The 16,489-nt window shown below is 39.2% G+C and overlaps 1 protein-coding gene across 2 annotated transcripts in view; it reads right to left on the reverse strand.

The window, feature by feature from the left end:
* The window catches only part of GXYLT1 (glucoside xylosyltransferase 1), a 35,792-nt gene that overhangs the window by 12,209 nt on the left and 7,094 nt on the right, over positions 1–16,489 (reverse strand). The window contains exons 2-4 of one of the 2 annotated variants that reach the window (XM_061361174.1): positions 12,958–13,050; positions 1,615–1,789; positions 490–615 (exon numbers count right to left, since the gene is read on the reverse strand). In XM_061361174.1, the coding sequence (XP_061217158.1) occupies positions 490–615; positions 1,615–1,789; positions 12,958–13,050 (394 nt within the window). The remainder of the gene's footprint in view (positions 1–489; positions 616–1,614; positions 1,790–12,957; positions 13,051–16,489) is intronic. The other variant, XM_061361175.1, reaches the window with a different exon arrangement.

Below are 16,489 nucleotides of genomic sequence, written 5' to 3' on the forward strand. Positions count from 1 at the left end.
TTCCCCCGCTTTCTAATAAACAAGGGAGGGGCATAAGGGAGCCCCAGATGAGACAATATTTGGGAGACAGTTGACATTGTTACAGTTCATCCAGGCTTAGGTTTCTGAAGTATCCTAGATGAGCAAAGAAAAGGCTGCACAAAACACTGTCAACAATAGCTCATTTCTTGTTTCATTCTAACACTTTTCAGACCCATGCATGCAGGTGATTAGGTGGGATAAATCCTTACCTCTGAGAGGATGACATGACCTGCACCTCTCACTGAGGATACTGTGCCATAATGCAGTAAATGAGAAAAGGACTTTCATTCTATAATGTATTAGTGCCACGGAAGAAGGGTTAAATTCCAAGGTTTTTTTCAGGATGTTATAGAAGTAACTTTTAGGAGTATTAGTCCTTAATTTAAAAGTAAGCAGAAACCAGATTAACAAGACAGCTCGGTGCCTCATAAAGAGACTTCTGTATTGTCCTATTACAGAATAACTTACTGGCAAGAATAGCCTCTGTGAAGCACATGGCTTAAATAATTTCTTCCATTCTGTTGCACTCTCAGTTGGAAATGTTATCGGATATAATGTGTAATTAACTTTTCCTTCATAGGGGAAGTCATCAAGCTGCGTGAAAAGGAAAGAAAATAAAAATTACTTCAGTTCAATTACATTACAAAAAAGAAATCAATCCCCTGTTCAAACTGATAATTGAACACAACTGCAAGACCTCTCTTCAATAACAGAAATGCTTCCTGAACTACAAGAATCTGTCAACTATTCAAAATACCTGAACAAGAAGTGGCACCTGCAGGCCACTATGAAGAAAACATAGATCATATACAGAAGTAAGAGCAAGTAAAATAAATTAATATTTACAAAAAGTAGATACATCAAAATAAAGCTTTTTGCCCTCTTACCTAGTTTTTACAGGAGAAATATGAATAAAGTCTCTCAGTTTAAAATAAACTTACCCAACTTTTGCCAGTTACTGTTCGCATGACATTAGTGTGTATATATTAGTATGCATTTTACATTAATGTAACAGTATGACATTTTAAGCACAAAAATAGTAAACCCCTCCACAGCAATACATGAGTCAGCTTGTAATACTGCTTCTCCAGTCATAATGTTATACCCATTAAATGGAATTTACTAAAATTAGACATAACCATATCTACCACTTTCAAAGACCAATGTTTCATTTTGTTTAGGCAATGTAAGGCTGACTCATACGGTAAGCACAGGGACGAAAAAAAGGACAGATCTCCATTTGCTCTTGTAAAGCCCACTTCAAATAAGCTCACACAAGATAACTGGTTTGTGTTTAGAACACTGGGTTTGTATTCAACAGATTCAAGTATTTAACAGTTCAAGGTGACAGATGAGGAACTTTTTATCTGTCTCTACAACAAGCTTTGATATCACCAACTGGCATTTTTATGCAGGAAATAAAGATTCAAAAATCCCCATCCAACATTACAAAAGACTTGCATGTTACCTTATTTACAGACCTGTGCATTTCTGCCACTATATCCAATAACTACTGCCCAAGAAGCAGAGAAATTGTTATATATTACTCAAATTGTACTACAAATCGATTAAATAAATTGTTTGGGTACTTACTATGTCTTTGAATCTCTCATGCAACTGGTCCTCAGCAAAAATATGAAACTGGAGAGGCTTGATGCTGAAAATAATGGCTGATCTCAACATAGTAACAGTCTCTTCCAGCCTTTCACCACAGGCAACCACTGCTAGGTGCATTTTCTCAGTAGGATGTGTCTTCATGTAATCATATCTGATACAAAGATATTTTTTCATTTAGCATCATTTCTAGCACAGACTTAAGGAAAAGCTCTACCATTTACTGCAGCGTGTAATTTAACAAAATACCCTTTATCATATTTAAACCAGCAAAGGATAACTCAAACAGAACATACAAACCACAGCATTACACCTCATATATGGGCTTACATTTAACCTGAACTATTCCCATATTCCCTCCCATCATACCAGCCTATGAGGGAAAAACAAGGTATGGAAGAGCTGTACAGAAACTAAACATTTATTTTCTTAGTAATTTTGCCATCCAACACTAGCAAGGAATTCCACCCAAACAGTTAAACAGTTAAAAGAAAGATCACATGAAGTTACATCAAAAAGCGAAAGACATTCAGTCTATGAATGAGCTCATTTTCTCCTCTTTCTCCGGACTCAATACAGAGATAAGTAAACACAACAGATACAGCAGAATTAAACTCAACATCAAAAGTGAAAAAAGCCTTTTAAGGAGTTCTGTTAACAACGTTTTTGAATGATATAGGTGCTTTGCCTGTTTTCTGCCCTTTTGTCAAACCCATGCTTCAGCGCTTCTCCTAAGCACTGGCAAAACATAAAAAGCTTTCTCCTCTCCTTCCATCCTGCAGGAGTACAACTTGAATTAGAAAGCTGGGAAACTAACAGCCCAGATGGCCTCGTGGGATGTCCTGGTGCTCTCAGTGGTTCTTGGAAAGACCCTTTGGTACCCTGACCACACGCGTTGCCTGTGTCCTTGGGGCTAAACCACTGCAAGGTGTGGGGAGTGGGAACTTCTCTATTCCTGAAGGCAGCTGCTGTCCAACAGTTACAGTAAGAAGTGCCTGGTATGTAGCATACAGGATACATTCAAAAGTTATTTCATTATTTTAATACAACAGGCAAAAATTATTATTGGGTAAATACCATCAGCCTGGTGGCAAACGCAGTGGACATACCAACCCTAAACCCATGCACTCCTGGATTTCATATATTTAATTGGTCAGAAAAACATCAAAAGGTTTTAAACATATGTCAGCTCAAAGCCAATCCTCAAAACAATGTCCTGTGCTTGAGCTAATTGCACCAACTATGGGAAGAGGGGGTCTAAGAGAACTCAAGAGTATCTAAAGGTTTAAATTACAAGTTTAAATCCAAGGTATTCAGACAAAAAAAAAAGAAAATTAAAATGAAGTTAGAAAATACTTCACCAACCTACTAACAGTAGAGAAATTCTTGGCAAACATACCAACTATTCTTAGAAGCTTGCCAAAGAGAGAGACACTTCAAACAGAAATTAACAGATGTGATTCTTAGCAAGTAACCTCTGCCCAATTTTTATGTAACTAAAACATTTAGATGTGTACAAGTCTTCCTTTAAGTTGATAAAAGAGATTATGCAAATATGCCTTTTTTCTTTAAGGCATGGAACAGCAACACATTGAGTTCCATGAGGCAAAATATAAGCAAGTTATCACTGTAAAAGTGCTGAAGTTTAATGTCATAAACAATAGCTGAATTTAAAAAATATTGAGTTTTGGAAGAGTTTAATGCCCTGGAACTAAAAATCTCCAGCATCCCACGGATTTAAGATTAATAAAGTTTTAATCAGAATGTGCAGTCTGTCTTAAGTCAAGGTTTGGGGCTTTATTAAAAATCACATGGGTGAAAGACCTCACAGGTAAGTTTCACATCCAAAACAAGACACCTAAAGGAAGATGCTGACATACAAGACTGTATCCAAAGTCTCAATAAAGCCAATGGAGATCTAGTCAGCAGGATACAGAGCACAAAAAGCAATTAACCTTATTTCAAAAATAAATATCTAGGGCTTGATTCTACACCATCATTTAATAAGCTCTAGAGCGTCTCACCTGACCTCCGGGTGCCAGTCCAAAAGGACTGGATGTCTCAAAGGTCATGTATCTACTAGTCCCAAGGAGATGTGTAAGATAGACAAGTGCTTGCTTCTCAATTAACACCAGCCATTTATTTCTCAGCAACTTACTAGCTAGTCACCTGGATCATTCTCTATGATCTTTCAATTTCAGTGAATGCTTAAGACCTACTTGACATAGACACCTATACACAGACTTCTGTATTCAGATGATTTAATCCACAGACTGAAACCTTTTCTAAGTCTTGCAGAAAAAAAAAAAAAAAGAGGAATTAGTTCAGGTTAACAGAAAAAAAAAAAGTAAAATAGAATCTTGAAATGTAACTAGTTATGCCCATTCAGACCTTTACTCATAAAGCTAATTTAAACATCACACCATGTAGTAAGTAGCTGACTGTGATGAGGGTAGCTGAAACCCAGTAAGCAGTACACTGCTGCAGCCTGAACAAGCTGCAAACAGCAGATTAGCCTCATCACTAATCCACTGAAAAAGGAATTACAATAACTAAGCCCTGCAGTCACGAGAGCTTACAGGGATAGTGCAAGGTCATGTGATAAATAAGGACACAACCTACACAAACTGCATAGCTGAAAGCCAAGTTCCTGAACCGCATGTAACACATGGCTTTCCATGAACAAGGTATGCCAAAGCAGCTCTACAACACGCTGAGATTCAAAGACTATTATCTGATTATTTCTACAGAGTGACATCTGTGAATGAAAGAACAGTTCAAGCCACACAACAAAAAATAGACTGATCATATTCTAATGCTTTTACAGCCATTTTGTTCACACAATCTGTTCTATGAGTTTGACTTCATTACTTCAATTTTTTAAATCTGTGCTTAAAAATATTTTTTTGAAAAGGCAAAAAAAGTATTTACAAAAAGCTAGTAACACTGGAACTTCAGCTTGCACAATATGGGGAACAGCTGGACTCAAATCCGTAAGTACACAACAGAAAGCTTTATCCCTGAAGCAGATGGAACCATCGGAAAGAACAGGCTATCATTCCCTCTGGGGACTATTCATTAAGAAGGGCATAAGAGGTCCCAGAGACATATTATGGCAGGAGAAGTTATGAAGCTCCAGAATGGGTTCCAACTTAAACCAGGGAAGTTCAGGTTAGGTATAAGGAAGAAGTTCTGTACTGTGAGGGTGGTGAGGCACCGGAACAGGTTGCCCAAGGAAGTTGTGAATGTTCCATCCCTGGTGGTGTTCAAGGCCAGATTGGACAGAGCCTTGGGCAACATGGTCTAGTGTGAGGCGTCCCTGCCCATGGCAGGGGGGTTGGAACTAGATGTTCTTAAGGTCCTTTCCAACCCTAACTATTCTATGATTCTATGAATTGTAGTTCTTACATAAGACTCCATGAAGAGACAACCATTAGTGATTATAAACTGCATTTGACTTCCCTGCATACATACCACTGGCAATCACAGCCTCCTTTTTAATAATCAGGTTTCAGAGCCGCTCCTTGCCCTACATATACATCTCTCTCCACTCCCGGAGGGAAATCATTGGCCCACCTTCATCCAGAAACACTAACTACTCACCTCTTACGACAATCCTCTGCTGCCAGCATCTTTCACCACTTTTTCCTTTTCCTGCTACTAGAAGCAGCATAAAGTTTAAGTTGTCCAGCAGAGTTTATCACCTTGAGCTCTGCAGTCTCACCTTCAATATTAAACATGCCCCATCCACTTGTCTCACTCTGTTCCTCCATATTATGCCTACATGACTTTGGTTCTTCCCCTGATTGCTTTCAGATTTATCCGCTCTTTACTATATCCTTCCCTCCTTCTCCTTGCCTTGGGTGATATGGTTTAGAGCGAGGTGTCCCTGCCCATGGTAGGGGGGTTGGAACTTGATGATCTTAAAGTCCTTTCCAACCCTAACTATTCTATGATTCTATGATTCTCCTTCCTGAATCTTCCATCCTCTCTCATTTTCCGATCTTCCCTCCACCGCTCTCTGCTGTAGTTAGCCATGCAACTACCTCAACAGAGGTCTCAACAGAAGACAACAAAAGGAAAACCTTGTTCATTTACACAGCTCTGGCTCTGCTGTAACTAAGATTTTTTACACGAGATTTTTCAGCACCACATTTCTTTCTTTATTTTAGCAGTTCAGTAGCTGAGTTGACCACAAGCAAAATAAAAACTATTTTACCAGAACTGTGGCTTCTCTGACCCTGAGCAATTTTGGTGTCACGAGTATCACAGCTCCGGTATGAGAGCAATCCCATTACTGAACCTCAAAATCGACATTCTGAAAGCATTAAGACACTTTCCTAAAAATCTTCAGAGGCAACACGGGAAACACAAAAATACAAATGAAGATTTCTTTATGCATATTTCTGAATGCTAGTAGCCTGATGTTTTGGTGTGGCAGTACTCTGTGGAGAAGCTGGGAAAAGCAACAACAGAGTGAAACAAGCTCTGTTTTAGGAAGGCTTTTGAACAGACTAACAAGGAAAACTTGACAGCCCTGATTTCTAAAGGAAAAAAAATTAAATCTCCAGTAAAGTGGGAATCTTTGCTCCTGCAGGGGGAAAACAAACCAACCAACCACAAAAAACCCTACACCAAATCCCAGTAAATGGCAAAGCAAAGAATGCACCTGCAATCCAATAGAAGTGACTGAGCAGGAAGCCATGACGGGATTCAAGCGTTTAGGGACAAATAAGAGAACTTGATTTGTCTGAGGATACCGATTACACGAGTGGCAGGGACAGCAGAAATAAATGAAATAAAACACTTGAGAGAGCACACAACACATACGCCCATGAGTTTAGAAAACACGTTTCAGATAATCCACTTTGACACTGTGAGAGTGAAAACGTACACTTTAAAACAGGCTGCTCAACAGCAGCGTAAGGCCAGGTACAAGCCTTGCCCTGAACTATTTGTGTTGAAGTGGAGACCTTCATCCTGCAATGATTAATTCTGCTGTGGGGTTAATAACCTCTGACAGAGGAACATAGCTGGATATACCCAATGAAGCTGCTACAACAAGACTTTCCAGAAACTGTCTGTCAGAACACTGCCTTATGTACACCATGACACACTGTATGTTAAACTAGCATTTCTAGGTCAATTAAAATTATGAAGTAATAATTTAGTAGTAAGCTTGAGAGGTGTATTTTGACAGGTTACTCTCTTCTAGAACTTTCACTGCATCCCAGCTGAACTTCTTGGGGAAAAAGAGGACCCAAACAGTACTGATGCTAAAATACTCATCAATTCCATGAAAATCTTAGCTCTGTCCTTCAGACTTGGCACAAGGCACCATAGCAGAGGGTCTCCTGTGTATGTTTAATGTAGGGCTCTCCTGTTCTTATGTAACACACTGAGAGCACACGTGAGAGGGTACCAAACCACCCAGGCATAAGGAATCCTTCACACAACTCCATCTAATCTGTGATCATTAAGTCGGTCCCAATTCTAGCCTGCTATATACTGAAGTCACAGCACAACAGCTGCTTCTGCAGCACTCACAGACTGCCACAGGCCAAGCTCCAACCCTTCCAGAGCAACTGCAGTGTTACAGTATCTAGCGTGACCTGGGTACCAGATTCAAAGTGCTGTCAGTGTGTCTGAGGACAATTTCATTTTTCTCCCTGCTTTTAAGCCACATTCAAATAGTGGCACTGTTGCTATGGAAAGCCACAAAGAAATCACAATCAGCCTCAATTCTGTGTTACAAACTTTGTGCCTTTTTCCCATCTGTTGATGTACTACTAAGAACACACCCAGGGATCAACAGAGAGCTCCCTGCTCAACTCCCCTGGCAATCAAGCTGTCCTCTCCTGTATTTCCTTAACATGGCTGCAGAAGCCAAGGAAGGAAAGATTAGCATCCAGGTACTAAGAGCACAAGAGTGGTATGAGTAACTGAAGCAATAAATTGACCTCAGTTGTCCTTTCAAATTTTACTCTGGCCCATTGAGGAGAGGAATTACCATTTTTAGTATAATTGCATTTGGTTTGAACAGTAAAAAACCATTTGTCCTTTTCTGAGAAAACTGCTGCATCCTAACCTGTACAACCACCTCTATATTACATAATGGTAACACAAGGACCATTTTGTAGCTTACAAAACAAAACAGTTTAAAAATCATTCCATGTCAAAACAAGTTTTCCTACGCTCATTCTGACAGAGCAACAGCCTTGCTTTGCTTTGATCTTTTCTCCAAATGGTCTGTAACACATATGAGGCGTGCAATATTCAGCAGCCTAAACATGGTTGCTTAATAAAGTCTCTCAGTCCTTCCACAACATCATTAAATTTTCCTTGATATTATAACCAAATGGACTAGGCTGCCAGGCTCAGCTGTGTCAAAGTTGTTTACACTTATGAAAAGAACAAACAGAAGCCTGCCGCAAATGTGTTTTCTTCTTCAGTATGAAAAGCTACCCGCATTATCAGTGCAAATATCTCATGCATGCAAGCTTTTTGACAATTAGCATGGAAGATGCAAATTATAACCATTAGAATATGCAAGGAAAATATTTTGCTATAATCAACCTGCATTATTTCAAACCTAGCATGACGTACCTCTGAAAAACAAATGGTAGCTGTGTAAATACAAAAGAAATGGCTTATTTACTGCATCCTTTTTCCTTTTAATGTTTTGTGTTTGATCTAAATCAATTAATCAAACATAAATTGATCATAAAGGAGCCTAACCAAGAAGCCTCTAGTTATCAGAAAACAAACAGGCAGAGTGAAAAGGCAACAAAGACTACACTGATTAAAATGCAACTGTTAAACCATTTCTACACATATATTCGAAAGAGGATCAAGGTAACTACAGAAATCATCCAGATTTGAAAGCGATAAAAATTCCAGGTTTTTACTCAGCTTCTTAGTTTTCTGCTACTGTACTGAATTAAAAATAGTTCATAATCAGAGCTTAGCTTGTAAAAGTATGCTAATGATACAGTGCACATGATGTTCAAGTGTCATCTATTCAATTAAACACTCAATTAGAATATTAGGTTTGAAGTTACAACACATTAGTCATTTAAAATTTGACTACAGAAGTCCAAAGCCCCATCTTCCAATGAGCTAACTAGTTCAGAAGTCCTGCTTTTCAGGACTGTCAAAGCTCATCTCAAGATATCAACACAACCTGGACTTCAATATGCTCAGAAAATGGTGAACTTTTTTTTTTCTCCATAGGCAATGCAAGTTAAAACCCACTTCAAAGCACCATCTAACAACTGAGATCAGGCAGGTCAGACAGCCATAGTAATGACCCCGAGAATGCCTTCTTAATCAGTCTCAGTTCGAAATAAGCAAGCATACCAGCTAAATGACACTCAGCACCCTGAAAGGTGTATTATAAATGGTACACATTATCTAAATCATGCAAAACCTGAACCTCATGATATCTTTATCAGCAGTTTTTAAATTCTTGATAAAATCTATACCCTGTGTGTGAAAGTGACCTCATGCTTCCTCTACCAATGTGAAAGCTAACAAAGACTCTGTACCAAGAGCACAGCACAAGTCATCCTGTCTCAATAATGTTGATAATCAGAATGGCGATAACTGTGGGGGCAGAATAGCTCCAAAATCCTTCCTACACATAACATAGACAAGAGATTTTACACTGATAACTGAAGAGACAAAATCCTTATTACCCATTATTAGAATCAGCAGTGGTTCAGAGCTCATCTATATAAAATGGTGTTGAATTAGCTATAACAAGTCATTCTGAAGCCTGTATATACATCTCTCCTAAAAAAATTACAGATTGCTCTATAGGGGTCCAACACTTCTATTATGCTAATTTGAGTCGTACAAATCCACAGATTAGTTGTCACTTCACACTTTATATGCTTAGAGACACTCAGAGGAAATGACACAGCAAGCTGCATTTCAAAAATGTCTATGCCAAGTTCTTTCTCTCATGGACGAACAAATCCCTGTGCTTCTGATATCCAGGAGAAAAACAAAAATCCAACCAGAACTTTAAGTCAGAAACAGAGAAAACAAGCTAAGTTTTTCAAAGAGAAGAACTAAAAGTCCAAAAGCTGAAGGACTACTTTCCAATGCTTGACAAACTTACCTTGCGAACAGAAAGGAGACATTCTAACACCGACATAAATTTTATGAATCTGCTATTGGCAAAGAAATTCTGGGTACACGATCTGCTCCTCTGAACAACCTAAATTTTGTTAGCTTATTGAAAGAGCAAAAATAGAACACCAGAATCTCCATTCACAAACTGATTTATGATACAGATTAACAGTGTTCTCTTTTTGTGAGTCAAACCAGGCCAAACAGAAGATTCAAGTAAGTGTTAGTGCACTTCAATGACCTGACTCTGCCATTTCTATTAAATCCAAACTCATTGGAATTCTCATTATTTTGTTGGCACGTCTACAGGCAGTGGAGTTGGCTATCTCAGGATATCCACCAGATATATAACACTTAGGTTCTCCTCGTATCCCTATCCCAATCTCTTCAGACTCAAGCTTTATTCTGCACCTCACTACAACTGCACTTAAAAAAAACACAAAGGCTTAGCCAACCCAGGGTCAAATTATCTGGAATAAGACACTATGGTAGAAGTCCCATTCCTTTCTATTTCAAAAGATACCCAACTTGGAATGACAATGTCACCTGTTCACAGAAAAAGCTTTTAAGAAGCCATATCTTTATGAATAATCTTGAAGTGGCCCTGCACACACAATCTCAGAAAACAAGAATGCTAGACTTCACTTCCTGCGGTTAATAAACCTGCAGGGAATTAAGTTCATTCCTCTTCCACCAAAATTCTGTCTCCAAACTCGAGAGCAAGTATCACATTCAAAGCATAAGGTGGTACCAAACGTTTAAAAAACCCTTCAGCTTCTCAGTGCTCCTAGTACCGTGCACATATTTTGAGTCAAACAAAATCATAGCTCATATCCAAAGCTGAAACTGAACTGCAACTACCTTCTGTGTTATTCCAGCACATACAAGGAAATGAGGCTTAGATAGCAAGTTCAGATGCTGACAAATTGTAACTGCTTGCTGCTATCCAAAGAGGAAGTGTATATAAATATATAAAGGGGGAGTGTCACGAGGATGGAGCCAGGCTCTTCTCAGTGGCAAACAATGAAAGGACAAGGGGTAATGGGTACAAATTGGAGCACAAGAGGTTCCACTTAAACCTGAGAAGAAACTTCTTCTCAGTGAGGGTGACGGAACACTGGAACAGGCTGCCCAGGGAGGTTGTGGAATCTCCTTCTTTGGAGACATTCAAAACCCGCCTGGACACGTTCCTGTGTAGCCTTATCTAGGTGTTCCTGCTCCGGCAGGGGGATTGGACTAGATGATCTTTTGAGGTCCCTTCCAATCCCTAACCTACTGTGATACTGTGTGAAGCACTTTCTTCTCTCTGCCATCTTCCCAACCTCTTCTACACAAACTCACTGCACCTCTCTGAAACCAACTGAACTTAATAACAACAGGGAAATAAATTAAAATGAAGTTTGAAGGAGGCAAGGGGGCCCCCCTCTGAAGTTAGAGCATCTCACTGATGAAATCAACAAGCAGAGTGAGCACAAGATATGGGGATTAATTTAATAGTAATATATTGATAATCAAACACAACCTGAAATGATTAATCTGAATGCCACATCCCCATTACACATTCACACAGCTTTTTTTCCTTTGGTTACAAAATGTATAAACATGAAATTTTGTAAATATTAGAGGTTCACAATGACAACTGTTTCACCTTGAAAGAAACTACACTCATTGGGTAACAATATAACCAATATATTCTTCAACAGACTCCTCTTCAGAGCCACATAGGGCATTTTTAACAAGATAGTACAAGTTACAGGTTAAGGTATGTGCAAAGAAAAACACTTCTCCTGGTTCTAAAGTCCTACCTGCCTTAATTCTGGCAGAAAATCCAGAAAGGAAATTTTCTGTTTAGCCCATTACACTCTATTGTGGACAGTTCACAGACATCACCACAGTCAGAAGAGAGCGAGACCCTCTCCTCCCTCAGCACTACACAACTGGCTCACATGTCCACAGATAAATGAAGCTTACAATCACATCCTGTCCCTCCACTAAGCATTGGCTAAGCCACTATGCCCTCCAACACAACAGCACTGACATTTGGTTTACCCATCTCTGTGCTAAAGCTCATAAACTAAACTCCCAAAAGCTAACCTTTAAGGAAAAGAAAGAAAGTTAATCTTTTCAGACAGCTAAATCTGCCAAAGGGCCAGCCAGGTGAATGCCTATAGATTAACACACTGGCTACCAAGGGCAGCAAGAAAGACTTGGCAGTCCCAAATTACAGGTGCACTTCGCTAACTGACTAAAATTCAGTCTAAGCCATCTCTTTAACTTCCTGGCAACTGATGACCTTAAAAAGCACTGACAGAACACAAGCAGAGAGGAATAGGGAACAGATCTGAAGTCATTCCCAAAAACACAATTTTCAAAAATACACTGTCTTGTGAAATTAAACCTTTTTATTTCTTTGCTTACCTAGAAATATTCAAGTTTCAGACTAAGAAGAGATAATGGTACCAAAGGACAATCAGTAAAATTTTGAGTATAAGAAAACTGATTTAGAACTTCAGTTATATACTCAAGAGAACTATGCAGGTTAGAAAGCCTATCTGTCAAGTGGCTTAAGGCTTCTTTCATTTCTTTTCATGCTACTTTCATAATCTGACAGCCTAAAGCATCTGAACAATCACATCAAAAAATATAAATTTCTTGTTAAAGATATAAGTTTAAGGACACAGTCTATGCTTTAACATAGTGTAACTTAATGCACATTCCAAACAGTTGTTTCAGTGCTTTTGGATCATGTACCCTCCTCAAATTCTATAAAGCATGTAACTTGAACAAAGAAACTTCAAACTTAATTACAAAGCATATCTGCCAATTTTATTGAAAGTTATATCATGGGTATTACTGCAAGTTTTATATATCAAAAATAATTCATCAATAACTTTTCAGACAATATTCAGATGGACTTTTTAACAGTGTCAGCAAGGTTCTACTTAATGAAGCAACGTAACTGCAAAAAAACCCCTACTCTTTGTAACAACACTTGAGTCTACAATTTTACAAATACAATAGAACAGAAGAAAGCCCAGCTAAAGGCAACCATAATATACACAGGTGAAATGCATGTGAAGCAATCAAACTCTTTTGCTTTGTTACCTTGCTGAATAGCCAAAAATGCTCATGAGCTACACCTGCCTGCAATCAAATAATAAAGTACTATTTAATAATAGATCCTACCTAAAAGCAGCTTCCCAAAAGCAGTTCATTCCACAAACATCAGAGGGCAGCATCCAATAGGAATTCCAGAAAGATACAGACAAATTCTTACACCTAACAGGATAAGACAAAAATAACCTATATAAGTGTTACTGATTTTATGGCAAAGTTAAAAGGATTATTTTCTAGCTCTAATGTAACTTGAATAGTTAATTACCTGGCAGAAGACTAGCTATGTGACAGAACTTGGGTACTACAAACGAGAAGTTACTAGGTGCCAATCAGGTTGATTCTTTTAAGGAAGACTTTAATCCCCATCCTTTAGCCTTTCCTCTCCATGTATTTTCAGAGTGAAAAACACAAAGGAGCAGGGATTTCTGAAGGTCATTCTATGTTGTTGTCATAGTATAAGTCCATAGGTACTTGAACAGTGAACAGCGACACTGTGGCAAAAACTCCTTCACCTTTGCAATGCCTTTGTCTACTTCAAGAAAAGGAACAAGCGGATAATTTCTTTTTCAAAGTTACATTGTCTATTTAAACACAATTCCTATTCATCCATGACCCTATTCAGTGCAAGCCTGCAAAGCTGATTTTTAACAAAACACAGGGCTTTGCAGCACCAACAAATTCCATTGTTTCATAACAAAAGGTTAATGCAATACCAAAATAATCACCGCAGCTGGCAATTTTCCTTCTCCGTACTAATGACAAGACTAATAATTTATTGACTTGTGCCACACTAAAAAAAGCAGGTTTGACTATAGTCCACCACTACATTTTATGCAACAGTAACATAGGGAATATTTTAAAAGAGCAACAGAAGTGTGTTTCAGAGGCTCTGGTGAGGAAATCAACATCAAGATTTAAAATCTTAAATGAGCAAGTACAATACTGCAAAGCAAGGCATGTACTCGAGTGACCTCCTCTGCTTCCTTTTCCTGCACAGGTGACTTGGTATCTGTAAGTGAAAGGGATGTGCAAGAGGAAAACCCCAAAACAGCTTGATGATGAAAAGGTATTTAAGGACTACAGTTCAAAATGCTCCTGGAAGTTGGCTTTGCAAATTTGAAATGCATCAGCATCATCTTGGTGGGATGACCTTGTACCTGTAAAGGCCGAAGTGTTCAAATACCAGACTTACTAGAATAACGTAGTATCAAAACTGGCAAGCTGTATAATTTCTTTCTTTAACACTTGAGAAAAATGACCTGGTAAACAGTGTTTCACAAAAGTTCATGAAGTGCTATGGTTCTTTGGATCAGTTCTTTGGTATCCTGCATGTGTCTGCAAGAATCAGTCAAGTCATTCTATCTCATGACTTAAGAATGGTCTTTACAAATAGATATCCAGGTACAAAAAAGGATAATGTAGATTGTGACTGGAATATCTGCAGTCCTCTGAGGAAAGCAAACAGTATAAAACTGCAAGTTCTGTCTGCCAGATTCTTTCTTACATTAATCTTCATGGCTTTTGAAGTTTCTTAGAAACTTTAAGGCACATTAAGATCTTGTGCTTTTCTGAAAAACCATCTTTACAATCTCCAGTGTGAAGCATTTTGAATTAACTGTCCCATTGCTTTTAGGATAAATTAACAGACTCTCTCTCAGAAAGTTTTCTGGTTTGAAACATTATTATTATTATTATTATAGGTGATTCCTCTTCCAACTGTCAAGAGCTGTGTTTTTCTAGCTGCCTTGAGCTACTATCCAATCCGGACTACTAAGGCAAGAGGCAAGCTTAAATTACTGCCCAAGTCTTTTCTCTGACACATTAGGCCTTTCCGATGTCCCATTTACCACAATAACAAGGTTGTCAGCCTTGGATATGATTCATAAATTTTGTGTTTGAAATAAAAATGTTACTGGGACACATATATGTAATTTACCTAATATCAGACTTAAGACTTTCTCCTACCTTTTTTCCAGAGAAGTCTCTCTCAGCTGACCATATGGTACCATATTCCACAAAGCTCTCACGTACAAAGGATTAAGAGGCTGGAATCATTGGACAACATTTTCTTCTTGTCGTTCACAATAAAATCATTCAAAATGACACTCAGGAAGGTTTATTTTCATTTGAAATAAAATTTGAGGAAAGCTTAGACTACAAATAAGTGTCACAAGTGTTTTACAAAGCTAGGGAGTTGCACTGTATCTGTTCATCAAATGGGAACAGTCATAGTTACCTGAGCAAGGTTACTAGTCAGACAGGAATAGTCACCTTCAGCATCAGGGAGGGATATTTTGCTCACACCTATTATAGGTTATGTGATTAAAGGCCAGTCTCCACCAACAGAAAGCAGGAAATAATGTCAGGTGAGGGAAACCCAGGCACATAGAGCACTCTGATCCAGCCCCAGTGCAGAAGAGCAGTCAGTCTATGGGCCAGACAGAAGGCCCACCAGATGAGAAAACAAGTGATGCTCTCCAAACCAGCTTACCAGATGCCTACATAGGTGTGAGGCTCACTGTGGGACCAAGGTGAACAGGGGAGGAATGAGAATTCAAAAACAGAGAGAAGAGGGTCCAGTCCCATGTAAACCCATGGCCAGTCAGTACAATTTGCCACGTTGCATGCCTGATAATCAGTCTCCTCATTAAACTCAATTTCTGTTTTCCTGGGTGTTGGTGGACTCCATTCCATGTGCACGTACATGTGCAGGCACAGAGGTGGAAGTGCCAGAGAATGAAAAGATGGTTGCAGACCATAGGGGCCCACGAACCAGCAGTGTCAGAAACCAGAGAGACCTGTGTGCACACAGTGTGTAGGTGTGCATGTTGGTACACATCATCACTAGCACGTACCAAACCAGACTAGCCAGCAAGTACCAGCAAGAGGCTTGGGAGCCAGGTATCATACAGGTCATAAGGCTGAACCAGACTGCAGCAATGAGAGGGTCTGAGCTACCTGAATGAGCCTCTCAACCTAACTACAAGAGACAAAGGTCTGAGAGATGGCTACTGGAAGGATCTGAAGGTCTAAGCCAGCCACTAGAGAGGCTCTGAGGGTTGGCTAATGCTAAGGCCATAGGTCTGGACCAGCTATTCGAAAGACTCACCTGCTTGAGGCAGTCCCATGGTCAACTGCCACAAGGCTAATGCCAGTAACTGCAAAGATCCCCAGTGTACTCATCTGTGCACATCCAGGAGGGTCCGAGTAGCAGAAACGAACTGGGCTGCAACCTTCATGGGTTTGCATGCTCAAGCCAGCAACAGAAAAGACCAGAGGATCCTGTTCCTGGGTAGCCTGAGTGTCTAAGGCCGGTTACTGGAGGGAACCACACTGTCTATAGTAATATATTTTTATTTAAAAGCCTTTCACCCTAATCAGGATTCTTCTGCTGTTTGTGCACAGTTTTCTCTGTGGCCAGCATGTAAGTATGCACTGGGGGCATGTACATCCATTGGGAATAAATGCTCAGCTTTGCTACTGGCTGGACCCAGGGACATGGAGCTGCAGCAACCTCACCTTCATCAGACTACTAGGCTGGACAACTCCTAACACCAACGACTGTCAAAAATATAAAGCAAATAAAAGTTTTTTAGAATCA

This window comes from Neopsephotus bourkii, unplaced genomic scaffold (assembly GCF_033783945.1).
Source record: "Neopsephotus bourkii isolate Nb327-2 ecotype Australia unplaced genomic scaffold, CSIRO-AGI_Nbou_v1 NB_1053, whole genome shotgun sequence".
Lineage (NCBI taxonomy): Eukaryota > Metazoa > Chordata > Aves > Psittaciformes > Psittacidae > Neopsephotus > Neopsephotus bourkii.